The sequence below is a fragment of the Leptonychotes weddellii genome, chromosome 14 (assembly GCF_054177405.1).
Source record: "Leptonychotes weddellii isolate Sample4059 chromosome 14, ASM5417740v2, whole genome shotgun sequence".
Taxonomy (NCBI): domain Eukaryota; kingdom Metazoa; phylum Chordata; class Mammalia; order Carnivora; family Phocidae; genus Leptonychotes; species Leptonychotes weddellii.
In genome coordinates, this window is record NC_138382.1 from 75834453 (window position 1) to 75850068 (window position 15616).

General features: G+C 57.2%; 1 protein-coding gene across 1 annotated transcript in view; it reads left to right on the forward strand.

The window, feature by feature from the left end:
• Positions 1-15616, forward strand: part of LAMC3 (laminin subunit gamma 3) — a 55245-nt gene that overhangs the window by 6359 nt on the left and 33270 nt on the right. The window contains exons 2-5 of the mRNA XM_081803780.1: positions 5916-6220; positions 10006-10136; positions 13189-13355; positions 15417-15605. Coding sequence (XP_081659906.1) covers positions 5916-6220; positions 10006-10136; positions 13189-13355; positions 15417-15605 — 792 coding nt within the window. The remainder of the gene's footprint in view (positions 1-5915; positions 6221-10005; positions 10137-13188; positions 13356-15416; positions 15606-15616) is intronic.

A 15616-nucleotide genomic window follows, 5' to 3' on the forward strand; every position in this document is an offset into this window, starting at 1 on the left:
GGTGCTCCTGGTGCTGGTTTGCGTGGCCTCCGCAGTCTTCATGGGTACCAGCACCTCCTTCCTGGGCAGCCCCTTGTCTCTGGGCACCCACAGATTCCTGAATGGAGGGTAGCCTAGCCTAGTTCAGGGCAGTGACTTTGGGGGCAGACAAGCCTGTAGTCAAGCAGAGACCCAGCTGTTTTCTGCATGATGTTGGGCAAGTCCCTTTCTCCTGCCCAAGCCTCAGCCTCCTTGTTAGTAAAACAGGCAGTGATGGAACTGTTTGGGGATCTTAGCCTTACAGTATGAGTAAAGCACTTAGCATGGTGCCCGGCACATAGTAGGTGCTCACTAAATGCTGGCTGTTGTAGAAAAGACACATTCAGGGGTCGTGGCTTGCAGTATCAGTGGCATTGTGAGATCTGCCTGTCTCAGCTCGCTCACTGGATTATAACTCCTTGAAGGTAGTTCATGCTTCATCTTTACTTGCTCATATGGCAAGCAGTTATTGAGCACCTACGGTGTGCTGGGCACTACTCAGGTCTAAGGAGTCCCATGCCCTGTCCCCAAAGGGTCACAGACTAGTGGGAGAGATGGGCAGGTCCTTCCAGAAGTAAATGAAGAAGCCCAGGGAGGCTGGGGGACCACTGATGAGGCACCCAAACCCACAGCTCTAGGGGTGAGTAGTTGTCACCCAGGAAAGGTGAGAAGAAGGGCATTTCACACTAGGCTGAGGCTGGGGCATGTGGTCAGTTGGCAAAGCCAGAGGGATGAGCAGGGATGCATAGAAGCCCAGCCAGGTGAGGGGCACAGGGAACAGCATTCAGGCAGAGGGAACAGCATATTGGGCTGCTAGGAGGTGAGACCTGTGTGCTCCCAAGCAGTGTCGTCCCCAGTTAACAATTGGGGATGACACTTTGGCCCAGTTTTCCTGACAGGAACACACCTATCTTAATCACCCTGAAGCCTCGTCAAAGAGAGACATCAAATGAATAGGCATGGCTGCCCTCTGGGCAGAGGGCTGTGAGTGACATTTCTTCCTTTTCAACTGTTCTATGTTTTCCTAATTTTCTCTCACAAAGCTTATTCTAATTTAAAAACTGGAGAAAACACATTAAAAAAAAAAATCTTTTTTTTTTTTTTTTTGTAAAGCAACTGCCTTGCCACGTTCTGTTTCAGATGTTTTTCAAAGTTCCATTGCAGCACAGCTTGGCACCGGAACGCCAAGCCCCCGACAAGAAAGCATGTGTTGGAAACCGAGTCGGTGTCTGGGGGCAGCCCAGTGGCTGCTTCTGTTCCGACGTCCAGGCTTCGGAACCGGGCAGGGACTTAACACTGACTTGTTCATGAGAGCATGCTGAGTGGAGGCTGCTTCGGGTCCCACGGCCCAGACTCCTCCGTAAACATCTAGCAGCCAGACACCTCGCGGGAGGGGAGCTTGGAGCCACTTAAAAGGTAGCTGGCAGCTAGAAGCGTGATTGGAAAAAGGCAGTCACTGGGATTTCATGCGAAGAAGCAACATCACGCGCTAGGAAACATCACGGCTTTTCCTCTTCCTTGCCAAGCCAGGAGGTGAGAGAAGACACGGGAATATCACAGAGACTCGGCAGGGACTTTTTATTACAAGAGTTAATTAGAAGGGCCAAGAAAACAACTTAATCCCAGCTTTGTGATGAAAAGGTTTCTGCCAAAGGCAACCCAAAGGCCGGGGAAGGGAGCGGCCCCAAGATCTTCTAAACTGTGGCAAGAATTAAATTTGCAGCCTCAACCCATTTGATGTCTCTCTTTTCGGCCTATTCCTCAGGGATTTTTAAATTATAATCTGACGATTCTGAACATATGATCTTGTGTTTCTCTATCCAGCGTTTTGGCTGAAGCTTTGCCCGTGTGTTACGAGCTCTTGCCTGCCAGTTCTATGGCTCCAGTCATCCCGCGAATTTATATTCTCCCGTTTATGGATTCTGAGGGTTCCCATTTCTCTCCTGTTCTAAAAAACGCCCAGATGCACATTTTCACGCATGTAGGCTCCTTTCCTTGTTTGAATTTCCCAGAAGTGGGATGATTTTACCAAAGGCAAGGGATACTTTCATGGCTCTTCATCTGTGCCACCAAACTGCCTTCCCGAAGGGCCGATACACGTAGACGGGGTCCCCAGTTTTTCTTTATCGCATGAAATACGCATAACGTAAAACTTAACCATCTTAGCTGTTTGTATTGTTATGTGACCGTCACCACCATCTACCTGCAGGACTTTTCCCTCTTCAACTGAAACTCTGTTCCTGTTAAACACTGACTCCCGGCCCCCCTCCCTCAGCTCCCCATCTCTGTGAGCTCGCCAACTCCAACGACCTCCTGTAAGTGGGGTCGTAGTATTTGTCCTTTGGTGACTGGCTTAGTTCACTCTGCATAACGTCCCAGGGCCCATCCCTGTTGTAATGTTGTGTCCGGATTTCCTTTTTCAGGGCCGAATACTATTCCGGGTTACGGATAGACCACAGTTTGTTTGTCCACCATCCGTTTGTCCATCATCCGTTTGTTTGTCCACCATCCATGGGTTTTCTTTCTACCTTCCGGCTATTGTGAATAGTGCCACTGTGAACACGGGTGTACAAATAACTGTGCGACGTCACGCTTTCAGTTCTTCGGGGTATATACCCAAATTGCGGGATCGTAGGGTCCTTCCTTTTTTGACTTTCTGAGGAAATGCCAAACGTTTTCGTAGCGATGCACCATTTTACAGTCCCACAAACCGTGTGCAAGGTTTCCATTTCTCCACATCCTCGCCAACACTTGTTAATAGGTGGTTTTTGCCTCAAGTCATGGCCATCCTAATGGATGGGAGGTCCAATTTTTAAGTACAGATAAAATAGCTTTGTAGAGATATAACTCATACAGTCCACCCATATATTCTTTTAAGATTTTATTTATTTGAGAGCGAGAGAGAGAGCGAGCGAGCATGAGCAGGGAGAGGGAGAAGCCGACTCCCCACTGAGCAGAGAGTTGGACGTGCGGGGCTTGATCCCAGGACCCTGAGATCACGACCTGAGCCAAAGGCAGATGCCTAAACAACTGAGCCACCCAGATGTCCCCCTAATCCCACCCATTTAAAGTATAAGTGGGTTTTAGCTTGTTTGTAGAGTGTGTCCCCATCCCCACTGTCGCCTTTGGGACAGAAGAAACCCTGCACCCCTTAGCAGTGGCCCCCAGTCTCCACTCCTCCCCCAGACCTTGAGAACCACTCTTCTACTCTCTGTCTTTATGGGCGCGTCTATGCACGACATCCAGGATAAGTGGAATCATACGCTGTGTAGTCTTTTGTGATGAGCCTCTTTCATTTATGATCCTGTTTTCGAGGCATATCCACGTGGTAGCGTGTATCAGAATGTCCTTCCTTTTTATTGCTGAATACTATTCCGCTGTATCATGTACCACATTTTATTGATTCATGGGTCAGTTGGCAAACATTTGAGTTGTTTCCACTCTCTGGATATTATGTGTAGTGCTGCCGTGAACATCCGTGTGCATTTGCGTGGACACGTGTTTTGCCTTTGCTGGGGCACAGGCTCGGGGCTGGAGCTGCTGAGTCACACGGTATCGGAGTCGACCTTTGGAGGAACCACCGGGCTGTTCCCCAGTGGCTGTGCCATCTTGAATTCCCAGCAGCAGGGTAGGAGGGCTCCAAATTCTCCACATCCTCGCCAGCACTTGTTTTTACCCGTCTTTTTTTTTTTTTTAAAGATTTTATTTATTTATTTGAGAGAGAGAGAATGAGAGAGAGCGCATGAGGGGGGGAGGGCCAGAGGGAGAAGCAGACTCCCTGCCGAGCAGGGAGCCCGATGTGGGACTCGATCCAGGGACTCCAGGATCATGACCTGAGCCGAAGGCAGTCGCTTAACCAACTGAGCCACCCGGGCACCCTTTACCCGTCTTTTTGACCGTATCCAGCTTAGGGGAGAGAAGTGGTGTCCCCCTGTGGTTTTGGTTTGCGTTTCCTGCTGGCTAGTGATGTTGGGGATCTTCTCATGTGCTTATTGGCCAGCTGCGTATCTTCTTTGGAGAGATGTCTGCTTAGGTCCTTTGGCCGTTTTTTGATTGGGTTGTCTTTTTTATTATTGAGTTGTAAGAATTGTTTCTATATTCTCAGTAAATCTCTTCTCAGATATAAATTTGCGAATATCTTCTCCCATCCTGTGGGTTTTCATTTTCTCAACAGTGTCTTTATTTTTTTTTTAAGATTTGACTTATTTATTAGAGAGAGGGAGAGAGAGAGCACACACAAGCCGAGTGAGGGGCAGAGGGAGAGGGAGAAGCAGACTCCCTGCTGAGCAGGGAGCCCGATGCAGGGCTCGATCCCGGGACCCCGGGATCATGACCTGAGCCGAAGGCAGAAGCTTAACCAACTGAGCCACCCAGGCGCCCCAACAATAGTGTGTTTAGAAACACAGACATGGGATGCCTGGGTGGCTCAGTCTGTTAAGCGGCTGCCTTTGGCCCAGGTCATGATCCCGGGGTCCTGGGATCAAGTCCCACATCGGGCTCCTCGCTCAGCGGGGAGCCTGCTTCTCCCTCTCTCTCCCTCTGCTTGTGCTCTCTCTGTCAAATAAAATCTTTAAAAAAAAAAAAAGAAACACAGACATTTTTGACTTCGATGAGGTCCAGTGTATCCGTTTTTGCTTCTGCCACTTTGCTTTTGAGGTCCAAGAAGAAGGCTTTGCCTGGCCCAGGTCACAAAGATCTGCTTCTGGGTTTTCTTCTGAGTTCTACAGTTTTAGTGCTTACACAGGACTGAGATGTTTAACCAGAGGACTGAAGTGACTTCTCCTGGGTGGGTAAGGAAGACTGCGGACAGGGACAGAGGTGCAGGGGGTTTTTCTGTTCTTAGGCACTGCTCACTGACACCCCCTGAAGGCCGATGAGGATGTAGGGACCCTTTCCTCCCTGCCCGCTGTGCTCCCCACCCACAGCCCTCCTGCCCCTCCCGGCCTCCAGCACGGCTCCGAGTCATTGTGGGGGATCTGGATCATTGTTGTGGGTACTTCCAGGACGTGATGGCGGTAGCTGGGCAGAGAGGAGGGCAGGGCGGGCCTGAGGCTGGAAGCTTCCCCATCTTGGTGTTAGCAGTGTGGGAGAGGAGAGCAAGGTGGGGACAAGCAGGGGGGCCGAGGAGCAGCCCAGGAACGTGACCCAGGAGGCTGGGCTGCACAGAGGCCTGGGGGGATGGCCAGTGGCCCAGGAAGTAAGGCAAGGCCAGGCCCCCTGGCTGTGGCCGTGGAGGGCTATTGGTGAGGTGGCTTTGCAAGAGCAGTTTCCATGGAACAGCCCAGAGAAGCTGAATTGCAATGAACTGAGGGCCAAGTTGGGAGGTGAGGCTGTGGGGCCAAGCAGATGTAGACTTCTCTTGAGAAATTTGGACGAGGAGAGAAGTTAAATGAACACCAGAAGAACAGAGTGTCCTGGGAGGGTTGCATTAGGGTTCAGGGGAGTTGGAACGGGGTGTCTCCAGACTCCAAGGGTCTGAAGTCCCTGGGGAGGGATGAGCCTAAAGACACGGGTGGAAGGGTTGGCTTTGCTGGGGTGTAGTAAAAGAAATTAGGATTTTCAGGATTTGGCAACATCCCGTTGCTAGAGGTACTTGAGCAAAAAGGGGGTTGGCTGCCTGTCAGGGGTGTTACCATTCAGATTCCTGTGCAGGGAGGCAAGTTGGCCTAGGTAAAGGATGGCAGGTACCTAGGAAGCATACCACTGTTGTTCTGTCTGTCCCGGTCCGGCGCCCCTGACAGGCATCACTAATCGATCATGGCACGCTGAGCACAGCGCTCCAGGCAGCCTCTCCCACCCGAGATAGTTAACGCAACGTCGCCCTTCTACTCTCCCTGCTCCAGGACTCTGACTCTCCCTTCCCTTCTGTAAAATGGGTCCATGCCTTACTGCTGCAGGGAAAGCTTACGAGATCACCTACGTGAGGCTGAAGTTCCATACCAGCCGCCCCGAGAGCTTTGCCATCTACAAGCGCACCCAGGCTGACGGCCCATGGCAGCCCTACCAATATTACAGTGCCTCCTGCCAGAAGACCTACGGCAGGCCCGAGGGCCAGTACCTGCGCCCTGGCGAGGACGAGCGCGTGGCCTTCTGCACCTCCGAGTTCAGTGACATCTCCCCGCTGAGCGGTGGCAGCGTGGCCTTCTCCACGCTGGAGGGCCGGCCCAGCGCTTACAACTTCGAGGAGAGTCCCGTGTTGCAGGTCAGAGAGCAGCCGGGCCTGGCCGGTCGGGACTGGGCTGCGGGGGGCGGGGGGGGATCCCCGGGCCCGGGGGTGCACAGGAAAGTCATGAGTGGAAGGACCCGGGGTCCTACGGGATCCCACAGTTTTCAGATCTGAAACAACAGAAGCCTTTGTGGTGTCTGCACGTGTTGTGGACGCCGCCAGTGAGCTAGATGGAGGAGGACCTGCTCAGCCATGCAGAAGCGTCCCTTCCCCTGCCCACTGCGGCAGGGCCCTGTGGCTCCCGGGAGCCCTGTGACAGCCACCAACTCAGCTGACCCCTCCCTTATGTGGGTCTGGACTGGAGAAGGGGTTTGCCAGGGGCGCACATGGGTTGGTGGAAGGGCCCAGACCAGAACCCGAGTGTCCTGACTCCTTCCTCACTGGTGCTCTTTCTAGATGCTTCTAGCACACCCTCCCGAGGGCCTTGCTTCCTTCCTCTGTGAACCGATAACGTTGCCCCCCTGTGTGTCCCCGAGGGCTTTTATGAGGGTAAAATGAGAAACATGAAAAGAACATGAGTTTGGGAATCGTGGAGTCCTGGTTCTGTGCTATAAGGTGGCGCTCTTTAGAATGTTCTGCAGTGACAGATGTGGTCTCTAGCTGAGCTGTCCAGGGTGGTAGCCACTAACCATGTGTCTATAGGGCACCAGAAATGAGACTAGCATGACTGAGGAAGTGTATTTTAACGAATTTTAATTTAAATTGCCTGGTCTGGACAGTCAATTATGAAGCGGCCGGCACAGTGCTTGGCACGTAAGAAGTGCTCGATCACGCTTTGAAGGGAAGAGCCCCCAGTGGCTCAAGAATAGGCCTGTAGCTGTATCCATTCACACATCCTGCTGTCCAGCCCACCGGGGTCTGCTCAGGTTTGTGGGCTTTACTGGTATTGGTCCCCACGCACGTCCACGTTCCTGAGTGTCGGTGACCTTTCGCCTACAGACGCAGTGCTCTGCTCCATGTTTCTGAGCACTGGACAGCCCTCTAGTCCACACCCCTGGGTCTCCTGTGCTGAGAAAGTCTGCCCTCCCCTCCCTTGACAGGCTCAGAACACATCCTTTGCCGGTCAGAGATAACCCCGGGCGCCAGGGATAGAATTCCTGTTTATCTCTAGAGGGAACACTTAGGCCCAGAAAGAAATTGTGTCCCTGCCCCGGCTGCCCAGCACAGAGGCACATGGAATCAGCTGGTTTGGGGTCCCCAAGACCACCCTCAGGTTCAGCGATTGTCTTGAAGGGCTCACAGAACTCATGACAGCCGTGAAACTCCCAGCGACAAGAGGTGCCCGGAGCAGCACCCAGGAAGGACCAGGGGTGGAGCTTCGCGTTGTCCTCTCCCAATATAGAGTCGTGGGGACGGCATTTTTTTCTCCCAGTGACGTTGTGACAGCATGCAGAGTATTGTCAACCCAGGAGGCTCGCCTGTACCTAGGAGTGGGTCACATAGACATGGCCCATTGCCTGCATGGCTGACCTTAACCTTCAGCTCCCTCAGAGGGCAAGCTGATTCTGTGTGGCCCAAGGCACCTGCATAAACCAGTTGTTAGCATAGACTGTCTGGAGTGGCCCGAGACCACAGGCCAACAAAGACACTCTTACCAAGCAGGGCATTCTAAGGGCTTAGAAGTGACCTCCCAGGAGCGGGGCAAAGGCCAAACCTCTCTTTGGGCAAGGCTAATCCTTTAAGGTACAGGATCACATTTCCAGATGCCCGGGTCCTCTTTGTCTCTTTAAAAATATTCATGCGTCATCATCGTGATTCTGTTTAAAATGACAATTTCTTCTCCACGGGGCTCCAAGCTCTGTAGATTACCAATTATCAGCCAAGGTCATCGGAAGACAAGCAGAGGGCCGGGCCCCTGTTCCTCTGTCTGAGGCATCAGCCCGGGGCAGAGGCTCGGGCTGAGACCCTCCCGTGACTTGTCTCCTATGTGCTGGATGTTGTCCCCGACAGAGAAACGACCTCTTCAGAAATGCCCCCCCCACCACCCCACCCCCTATCCCAGGCAGAACCCAAGGTCAAAGAAAGACAATGAAAGGCAAGCCCACCTTGCCCTTCCGTCCTTCCTTCTGGGAACATCTGGGACGGCGCTTCCTCTGAGGACTCGGAGCATTTCGGGGTGGGAAGTAATGAAGGATGTGTCCACGTGCCTGCAGGGTCTTGGGTCCCTCTGTTCCCCAAGAGGGGCCAAGGATCCTGGGGAGAGGGCCAGCTTGCCAAGCAGAATCGGGCCACCAGAACCGAGTGGTCACCTGAGCGTCTCCCCTGTGGGGTGCTGGCTGGAGCAGAAGCTCCCCGCCCCCTGCCTCTGAAGGCCATATCCTGGACCCCAGGGTCTGGCCAGAATCCACCCGAGAGCCCACTTGTGGTTTTAGCTGGGGCCATTACGAGCTGCAAAGGCCCGTTGCACCTTGGGGCTCCGATTTGCCCTAACATGACCTTTAAGGCATCAGGGAGAGCCCCATACGATTTGGGCTGAGGGAACAAATCCCCCTTCTCTCTCCCAGCCCGCGACCTCGTGCACACTGGGCTCCGCCGCCCCAGGCACTAGCTCTCTGCTCCAGGGACCCAGCAGCATCAGCACAGCCTGGGCATTTGCTAGAAATGCAGAACCTCAGGCCCTGCCCCTGACCTCTGCTTCAGAGGCTGCGTTTTAACCAGATCCCTGAAGGCACACTGACATTTGCCAGGCAGTTGGCTGAGTGACAGGCGCTTACGGACTCCGCTCGGTGCTAAGGCTCCCGCTGAAGTTCTTCTGGTGCCGGACCCTCCCCCCCCAGCGGAAACCTCCTTGGGCAGAGGCCCCGGGTCCCAGGCAGTGGGCTGGCGAGCTGCTGAGCTCAGAGGGAGCAGCAGAGACCCTGCGTCACGCTGGGGCCCGAGGACAGACTTTGCCAGAAGTTCGTTTCTGCCCTGATGGGCCTGATTGCTAAACCAGGAGCTCCTGGGCTGAATTAAAATGCTGATTAAAATTCAGCCGGAGCTGCCTCTGTGTACCTCTGATTATAACAGCAGGCGGATGAAAATGTCAGCCTTCACGTGGGCTCTCTCCTACCTCCCCGCCACGCTCTTCCAGGGGGAAGGTGTCATTCAGCGATCAGCAAGTATTTACTGAGCGCCTGCTACGTGCCAGGCAGAGCCTGGGGGCTGGGGATGCCGTGAGAACAAGGGGCCCCAAGTCCCTACTCTTGTAGGTACAGATGTCACCTGGGGCAGGTGACTGGCTGTGGGAGCCTGAGCATATGAGAAGCCTAGGAACTAGGACCTGCCCCACATCAGGCCCAGCTGAGTGGGGGAGAAGGGCGCTGGGACATGTCCTCCCCCCACTACTATCTAGGGTGGGAGAAGTTAAGTGCCCAACAGGTGATATAGGGTGGGCTGCTTCGGCCCTGCCCCCCAGCACCTCGGCCACTTACTGAGCATGTCCCTACCCCACGCCCCACTGCTGACATTGGCCATCCTCCTCCAAACACCCTTGTGGGGTTGGCACAATTCCTTGTCCCGTTTTACAGATGGGGAACGGGAGCCTCTGAGACCTCGAGTAATTCCCCAAAGTTGCACAGCCAGTAAGTGGCCTGGCCCCCAGGCTGGCTCGTGATCCCAAAACACAGGCTCCTTATTTCTGCACCGTTCTTGTGATTTGTCTAAGCTTGGTTTGTCCCTGGGTCCCATGAGACCCACAGGGCAGCCAGCTGGACCTTCCAGCAGAACTCGGGAGCCTGCTGATGCCTTCCCTCCTCCACCCTCGTCCCCCGCCCCCCCAGGAGTGGGTCACCAGCACTGAGCTCCTCATCTCCCTGGACCGGCTCAATACGTTTGGGGACGACATCTTCAAGGATCCCAAGGTGCTGCAGTCCTACTATTATGCTGTGTCCGACTTCTCTGTGGGTGGCAGGTAGGTGGAAGGCAGGACGGCGGGGCCTGGGAGCCCAGACCCTGGGTTGCGGGCAGAAAGAGGGTGGTCACCATATGGGGGTCACCCAGTGGCTGCCGTGGAGGGTGGAGAAGCCACTTCAGATGCCTCGGGGGACAGAGGAGGGGCAGGATCCTGGTCCCCTGGGCCCGGCGTTCGAGGTCTTCACGGCCCAGCCACATGCCAGCTCCTTCATTTCCTGTATCAGCCATGCCTCCACTACCATGTGCAAGACATGCGAGACCTCGCACCTGCTGATCCCTCCGCCTGGAGGTCCCTGCCCCTTCACTTTCTCCTCCCTCCCTTCCTCCCTTTCTTCCTTCCTTCCTTCCCTCCCTCCCTTCCTTCCTTCCCTCCTTCCTTCCTCCCTTCCTCCCTTCTTTCTTTCTCTCCCTCCTTCCTTCCATCTTCCCTTCCTTCCTTCCTCATCCTTTATCCCTTCCCCTCTGTTCCTTTCCCTTCCCTCCTTTTTCTTTCCAAGTCAAGCTGGTTAAGGATGACCACGGGCCCGTGCAGGGCTTGAAGCTTTCAAAGCTTTACTTCTATCAGCACTCCTGATTTTACAGACCACGCAGCCCATCCACACCATTCCCGCCCCAGTCTCCTGCTAACCTTGGGTATGGTTGGGCTTCACAGGGACCCAAACATTTTAAATAAGACTCTGAGGCACCTCTACGCAGACGAACGGGTCAGGCCACTCCAATGCCCCACGGAAGGGGCCCCGAGTGAGCAGGGGCTGCGTTTCTGACCCCCTCTCTCCTGTGGGCACTGCCAGGCTCTGCCATCTGGACCCCTGGTGCTGGCTCCCCGGGCTGCTGTGGTTTGGCTGAGCATCTCTCCTCTCTGGGAAGCAGGGGCCGCCCAAAGGGCAGAGGCCTGTCTTTCTCAACATCCCTGGCCTGTCTCCCCGTGGCTGTCGGTACTGGGCACACATGGCGGGCTGGGGAACCAGGGGAGGCTCACGCAGTGTCTTCAGCAGGAACGCTTGGGGGCTTCCTTCTTGGAAAGGAAAGAGGAAGACAGAGGCGTTCCCGCCCCAAACTCAAGGGGGTGGCAGACTGTGATCAGATTAGTATCCAACAAACATGTCCTCCACCCCAGAATAATAAGGATGGGGGCCAGGGTGGGGTGCGCCAGCTGGCAGGGAGACTGCAGACGGGGGCCCAGCCAAGGTGGGAGGAGGCCAGCATCCCGGGCAGAAGGGCCAGCGTGAGCCACCTCTGGAGACAAGGCTGCAAGATGGTCTGGTCCGTGGACCGAGTTCCTTCATGTCCCACAGGCAGTGGGGAGCTGTGGAAGGATTTGGCCGGGGTAGTAACAGGGTGTGAAAAGTCGCCAACGCCCTGACACTGCACGGGGAAGGATAAGGGGAGAGAGAAGAGAACGTTAGAAAGTGGCCGTGAGAGGGGCTGGTAGGGCGGGTAGAAGCTTGTGGATCTGCAGGCTATGTAGAATGGGGAGTCAGCCTGCTGTGGGGGTCATGGCCTGTGTGAGTGGGAAGCAAGCAGCTTCTGGAATTCAGGGATGCTTGGGTGGCGTTCGGAGAGGTGGAAAAGCCCAGAAAGGGAAGGCAGGGCCCAGCTACCTGCACCCGTGGTGTCGGGACCCTCCAGGCAAGGCTGGGGCTGGGAGAGAAGAGGTGGGGGTGTCTGTGAGGGCCCCTCTGCGACTCCTCCCCTGTCGCTCCCATGCTTGATTCAGGTCAAACCACCCGGGAGGAGGCGCTCCCCACGATGGCGGGTGGTGGCGAGCTCCAGCGCCTTCTGTCAGGGGGCTTTGGGCCAGAGAACATCTGGGCCCCAGCTGCCAGAGCCAGACCACCCTCGGGCCTGCAGCTGGCTGGGGGGCAGGGGGCCGGCACCGCTTCCCACAATGGCCTAGGAGAATTTCATTCTTCCCCTCGGGGTCAGAGGGCTTCATGGGGGAGGGTGGTGTTCGCAGACCTCCCCAGGGACATGGGCAGTCCCTTGTCCCAAGACCAGGGATCACCCTCTCTCAAGACTGCCTGGTGTCCACCTCACCCCTGCCAGAAATGCTAGGGCGTTCCCTGCCTACCCGGGGCTCCCGTGGAGGAAACAATGCCCTGTGCTCTTCCCAAGCCTTGTGTCCCCAAAGTGGAGAAGATGCTGGGGGTGCCGAGCAATCTTTAGTATATACTCCTTTTTTAACAAATTGATGAGTAAAGTAAATTAACGAGTAAAGGGGTGACCTCTATTTCCATGCATCTGAGGAGGCAGCCTCCAGGGTCCGGGAGCGCGGGGTCTGCGTGGAGCAGAACAGGGTGCAGAGTCTAGCTCTGCCACTTAGCACCTGTCTCTTCGTGGCCTGAGCCTCCGTTTTCTCATCTGTGCAATGGGGGTGAGTGTGGTCCCTCCTGCTGCAGCAGGGAGGCTCCAGCAGAAGGTATAAGCTCAGCTGGGGACAGCACAGAGGAAGGCTGGAAGCTGGACATCGTGGTGGCCCCATGCGCTCACTTGGGTCTGCCCGGTTCTGCCAGTCTCCTGTCCCTGTGGGAAACGGGCCCCAGGGGCTGTCCCCCAGGCACAGACCCGCTGGGGACATGAGATGAGTTGGGGGCTGTCCTCCGTAAGGAGCGACCTCTTTCTCGCCCCTTTAGACATGAAGGAGGACTATGTGAGCTCGCTGGCTGCCCCCTTCCTCCACCCCGTGCCCGTGAGCTGCCCCACCTTCCCCCCGGGGGACTGGGATGACTTCTTTCTGGGTGTCGCTAGGCTAGGACTCCTTCAGTAGCAGCCTCGCAAACTTTGCCATTCCTAACTGCTGGCCCGGGGCAGCCTGCGTGCCTCAGTTCCCGCGTCTGTGGAATGGGAAGGATAGCGGGCCCGTGAAGACGCAGCGGGTTTGTCCGCGGATGGAGCTCAGAAGAGCACAGTGCGGCCAGCTCCCGGGCACATAGTAGGGCTTCCCTGGAGCTCCATCACTGAGCGGTCGAATCAGGGGCTACCTGGCGATGAACCCCTCCCCTGACGGTGCCTTCCCCCGTTTCTGGACCCCGGTCTCCGTGTTCCCCCAGGTGCAAGTGCAATGGGCACGCCAGTGAGTGCCGTCCCGATGCGGCGGGCCGGCTGGCCTGCCGATGTCGGCACCACACCACGGGCGCCGACTGCGAGAGCTGCCTGCCCTTCTTCCAGGACCGCCCGTGGGCCCGGGGCACGGCCGGGGCCGCCAACGAGTGTGTGCGTGAGTGTCCCGGGGCTCTGGGCAATGGGGGCCGGTGGGGGGCTGGGGGGCAGACTCCCTGAGGCCGGCAGTGGGGGCTGCCCCTGACACTAACCCCCCGTGGCTGCAGGGACGAGGAGGAGCAAGGGGAGAGCGGAAGGGGGCGTGCGTTCCTCCGCCTTGCCCCCTACAAAGCACAAAGCACTCCCCCAGACCAAATCCCCCAGTCGAGGAGGAGGTGGCTGCGGCAGGAGGGCTGGGAAGGCCCCCCACTGTTCTTTGTCTCAAGGGCTCCAACCGCTAATCAGAGCCAGAACAGAAGGCCCCGGGTCCTGGGGGGTGCCGACCTGCCCACCCAGCCTCTCCCACGGCCCCCCAGGCAGCCTTTGATGTCCCAGTCCCCATGTGATGTGGTTTGGACCACGGAACCTCAGAGACAGGCTGCAGAGGATGGTGCTGGCATGCCTTCCCCCGGGACGTGGGGCTGCATGGGGTTGGGACCGTCCATCACCATCCGTCCCAGCTTCCCACGGGCTCCGAGCCTGCCCTGTCCCCCAGAGAGTCACCCGAACTGCTGCTTCAGGCTCCCCGAGGGCGGCTGGCCCTCACTGGGCCCTGGATCCCGGCTGCTGGCAGGAGGAGCCTGTTCATGGGCGTGGTCCTGACAGCCCGGTCTCTGGGCCCACTCTCCTCGTGGGCCGGGGCTGTTGGCAGCCAAAGCTGGGACGGGGCGGGGACAGCCTGTTCTGCAAACAGCGTAGCGCTGTCTGCAGGAGCTTCCCGGGGCCACCGGGGCCCTCATGGGGTTCTGTTGCCCTCACTGGCCTGCCTCCCCCAGGAAGTCCTCCCTGGGGCCCAGGAGGCGGTGCTGGCTGGCTCGCCCATTCTGAGCCTGAGGCTGTCTCTGTGGTGGGGACACAAAAGGCCAGACCACTTCTCCTGCCGTGTCCTCGCCCAGTGGTCACATCTCTGTCCGCTCTGTCACCAGCCCGGAAGCCGGGGCTTCGTGCCTGACCCCTCGCCACCCCCCAGGGGAGGCAGCCCTGAGCTCGGCCTCATCCATGTCCCTCCGGCCCGCCTGACTGTGTCCTTCTACTCAGTCTGCGCCTTGGCCCCAGCTCCGTCACCCCTCCTCCAGGCCTGAAGCTCCCCCTGCCCTGCTTACCAGCCTCCGGCCTGGCTCTGCCTGCAGCCCGAGGCTCTTGCTAAAGTGCCAACCCAATTACACCCAGCCGCTGGCTGAACCTCCCAGAGCCTGCCTTGCTCCAGGTGAAGTCCACTGACCATGGCTGCCTGGCCTCCCTGGATCAGGCTCTGCTGACCTCTCGACCTCATAGCTGCCCCCCGCACCCCTCCCTGTCCCATCATTCTGCCCATCAAGTGACATGCCAGCATCCCCCCCGCCCCCAGCACTGGGCAGATCTTTTCTGGCTGTCCACGGCTTATGCTCCGGCTCTCACCTCCCGCCTGGGACGCCCCCCGCCCTGAGGACAGCCTGTGGGGTCCCTCCTTCAGCTCCCAGAGCCTCCCCGCAGCCTTCCACCTGTAGGATTTTCACTTGCTTGCTGCATCTGGCCCCCGTCAAACAGGGAGCAGCACTCTTTGTGCTGCTCGCTGACCACCCCCCACCCACGCTGGGCTCACGACGGGGGTTGAGACGGACCGAGCAATCCTTAGTACATACTCCCTTTTTAATGAATTAATGAGTAAAGGGGTGACCTATATTTCCATGCATCTGAATGACCTCATGGTCACTAGGAGCCAGATCCACACAATTCTTACGGCTGAGCGGATCCACGAGACAGCTTGGAGCGAGCCACGCTGCCGCTCCAGAAGGTGGCCAGCCGTGATCCGTGCGTGCGGACGGTGCGTCCGGCTTGCCTGGGAGGGTCCTGGGTCTTGCTGCCCCCTTTGCTCTTGAGAGTCCCGTTGGGGAAGATCAGTCGACTGGTCTCCGTATCCTTGATCAAGCTGGACCTTCGTGGAGCTGCCCGCTCCTTCGTTACCGGGAGGCGGATTGGCCCAGACTCCCCTGCTGCCGAGCCCATCGCTCACGCGCCACCCCCTGCCTCCTGCCCACAGCCTGCAACTGCAGTGGCCGCTCGGAGGAGTGTGCGTTCGACCGGGAGCTCTTCCGCCGCACGGGCCACGGCGGCCGCTGTCTGCGCTGCCGGGACCACACGGCCGGGCCACACTGCGAGCGCTGTCAGGAGGACTTCTATCGCTGGAGCCCTCGGACGCCGTGCCAGCCCTGCGACTGCCACCCGGCAGGTAGGGGGCCC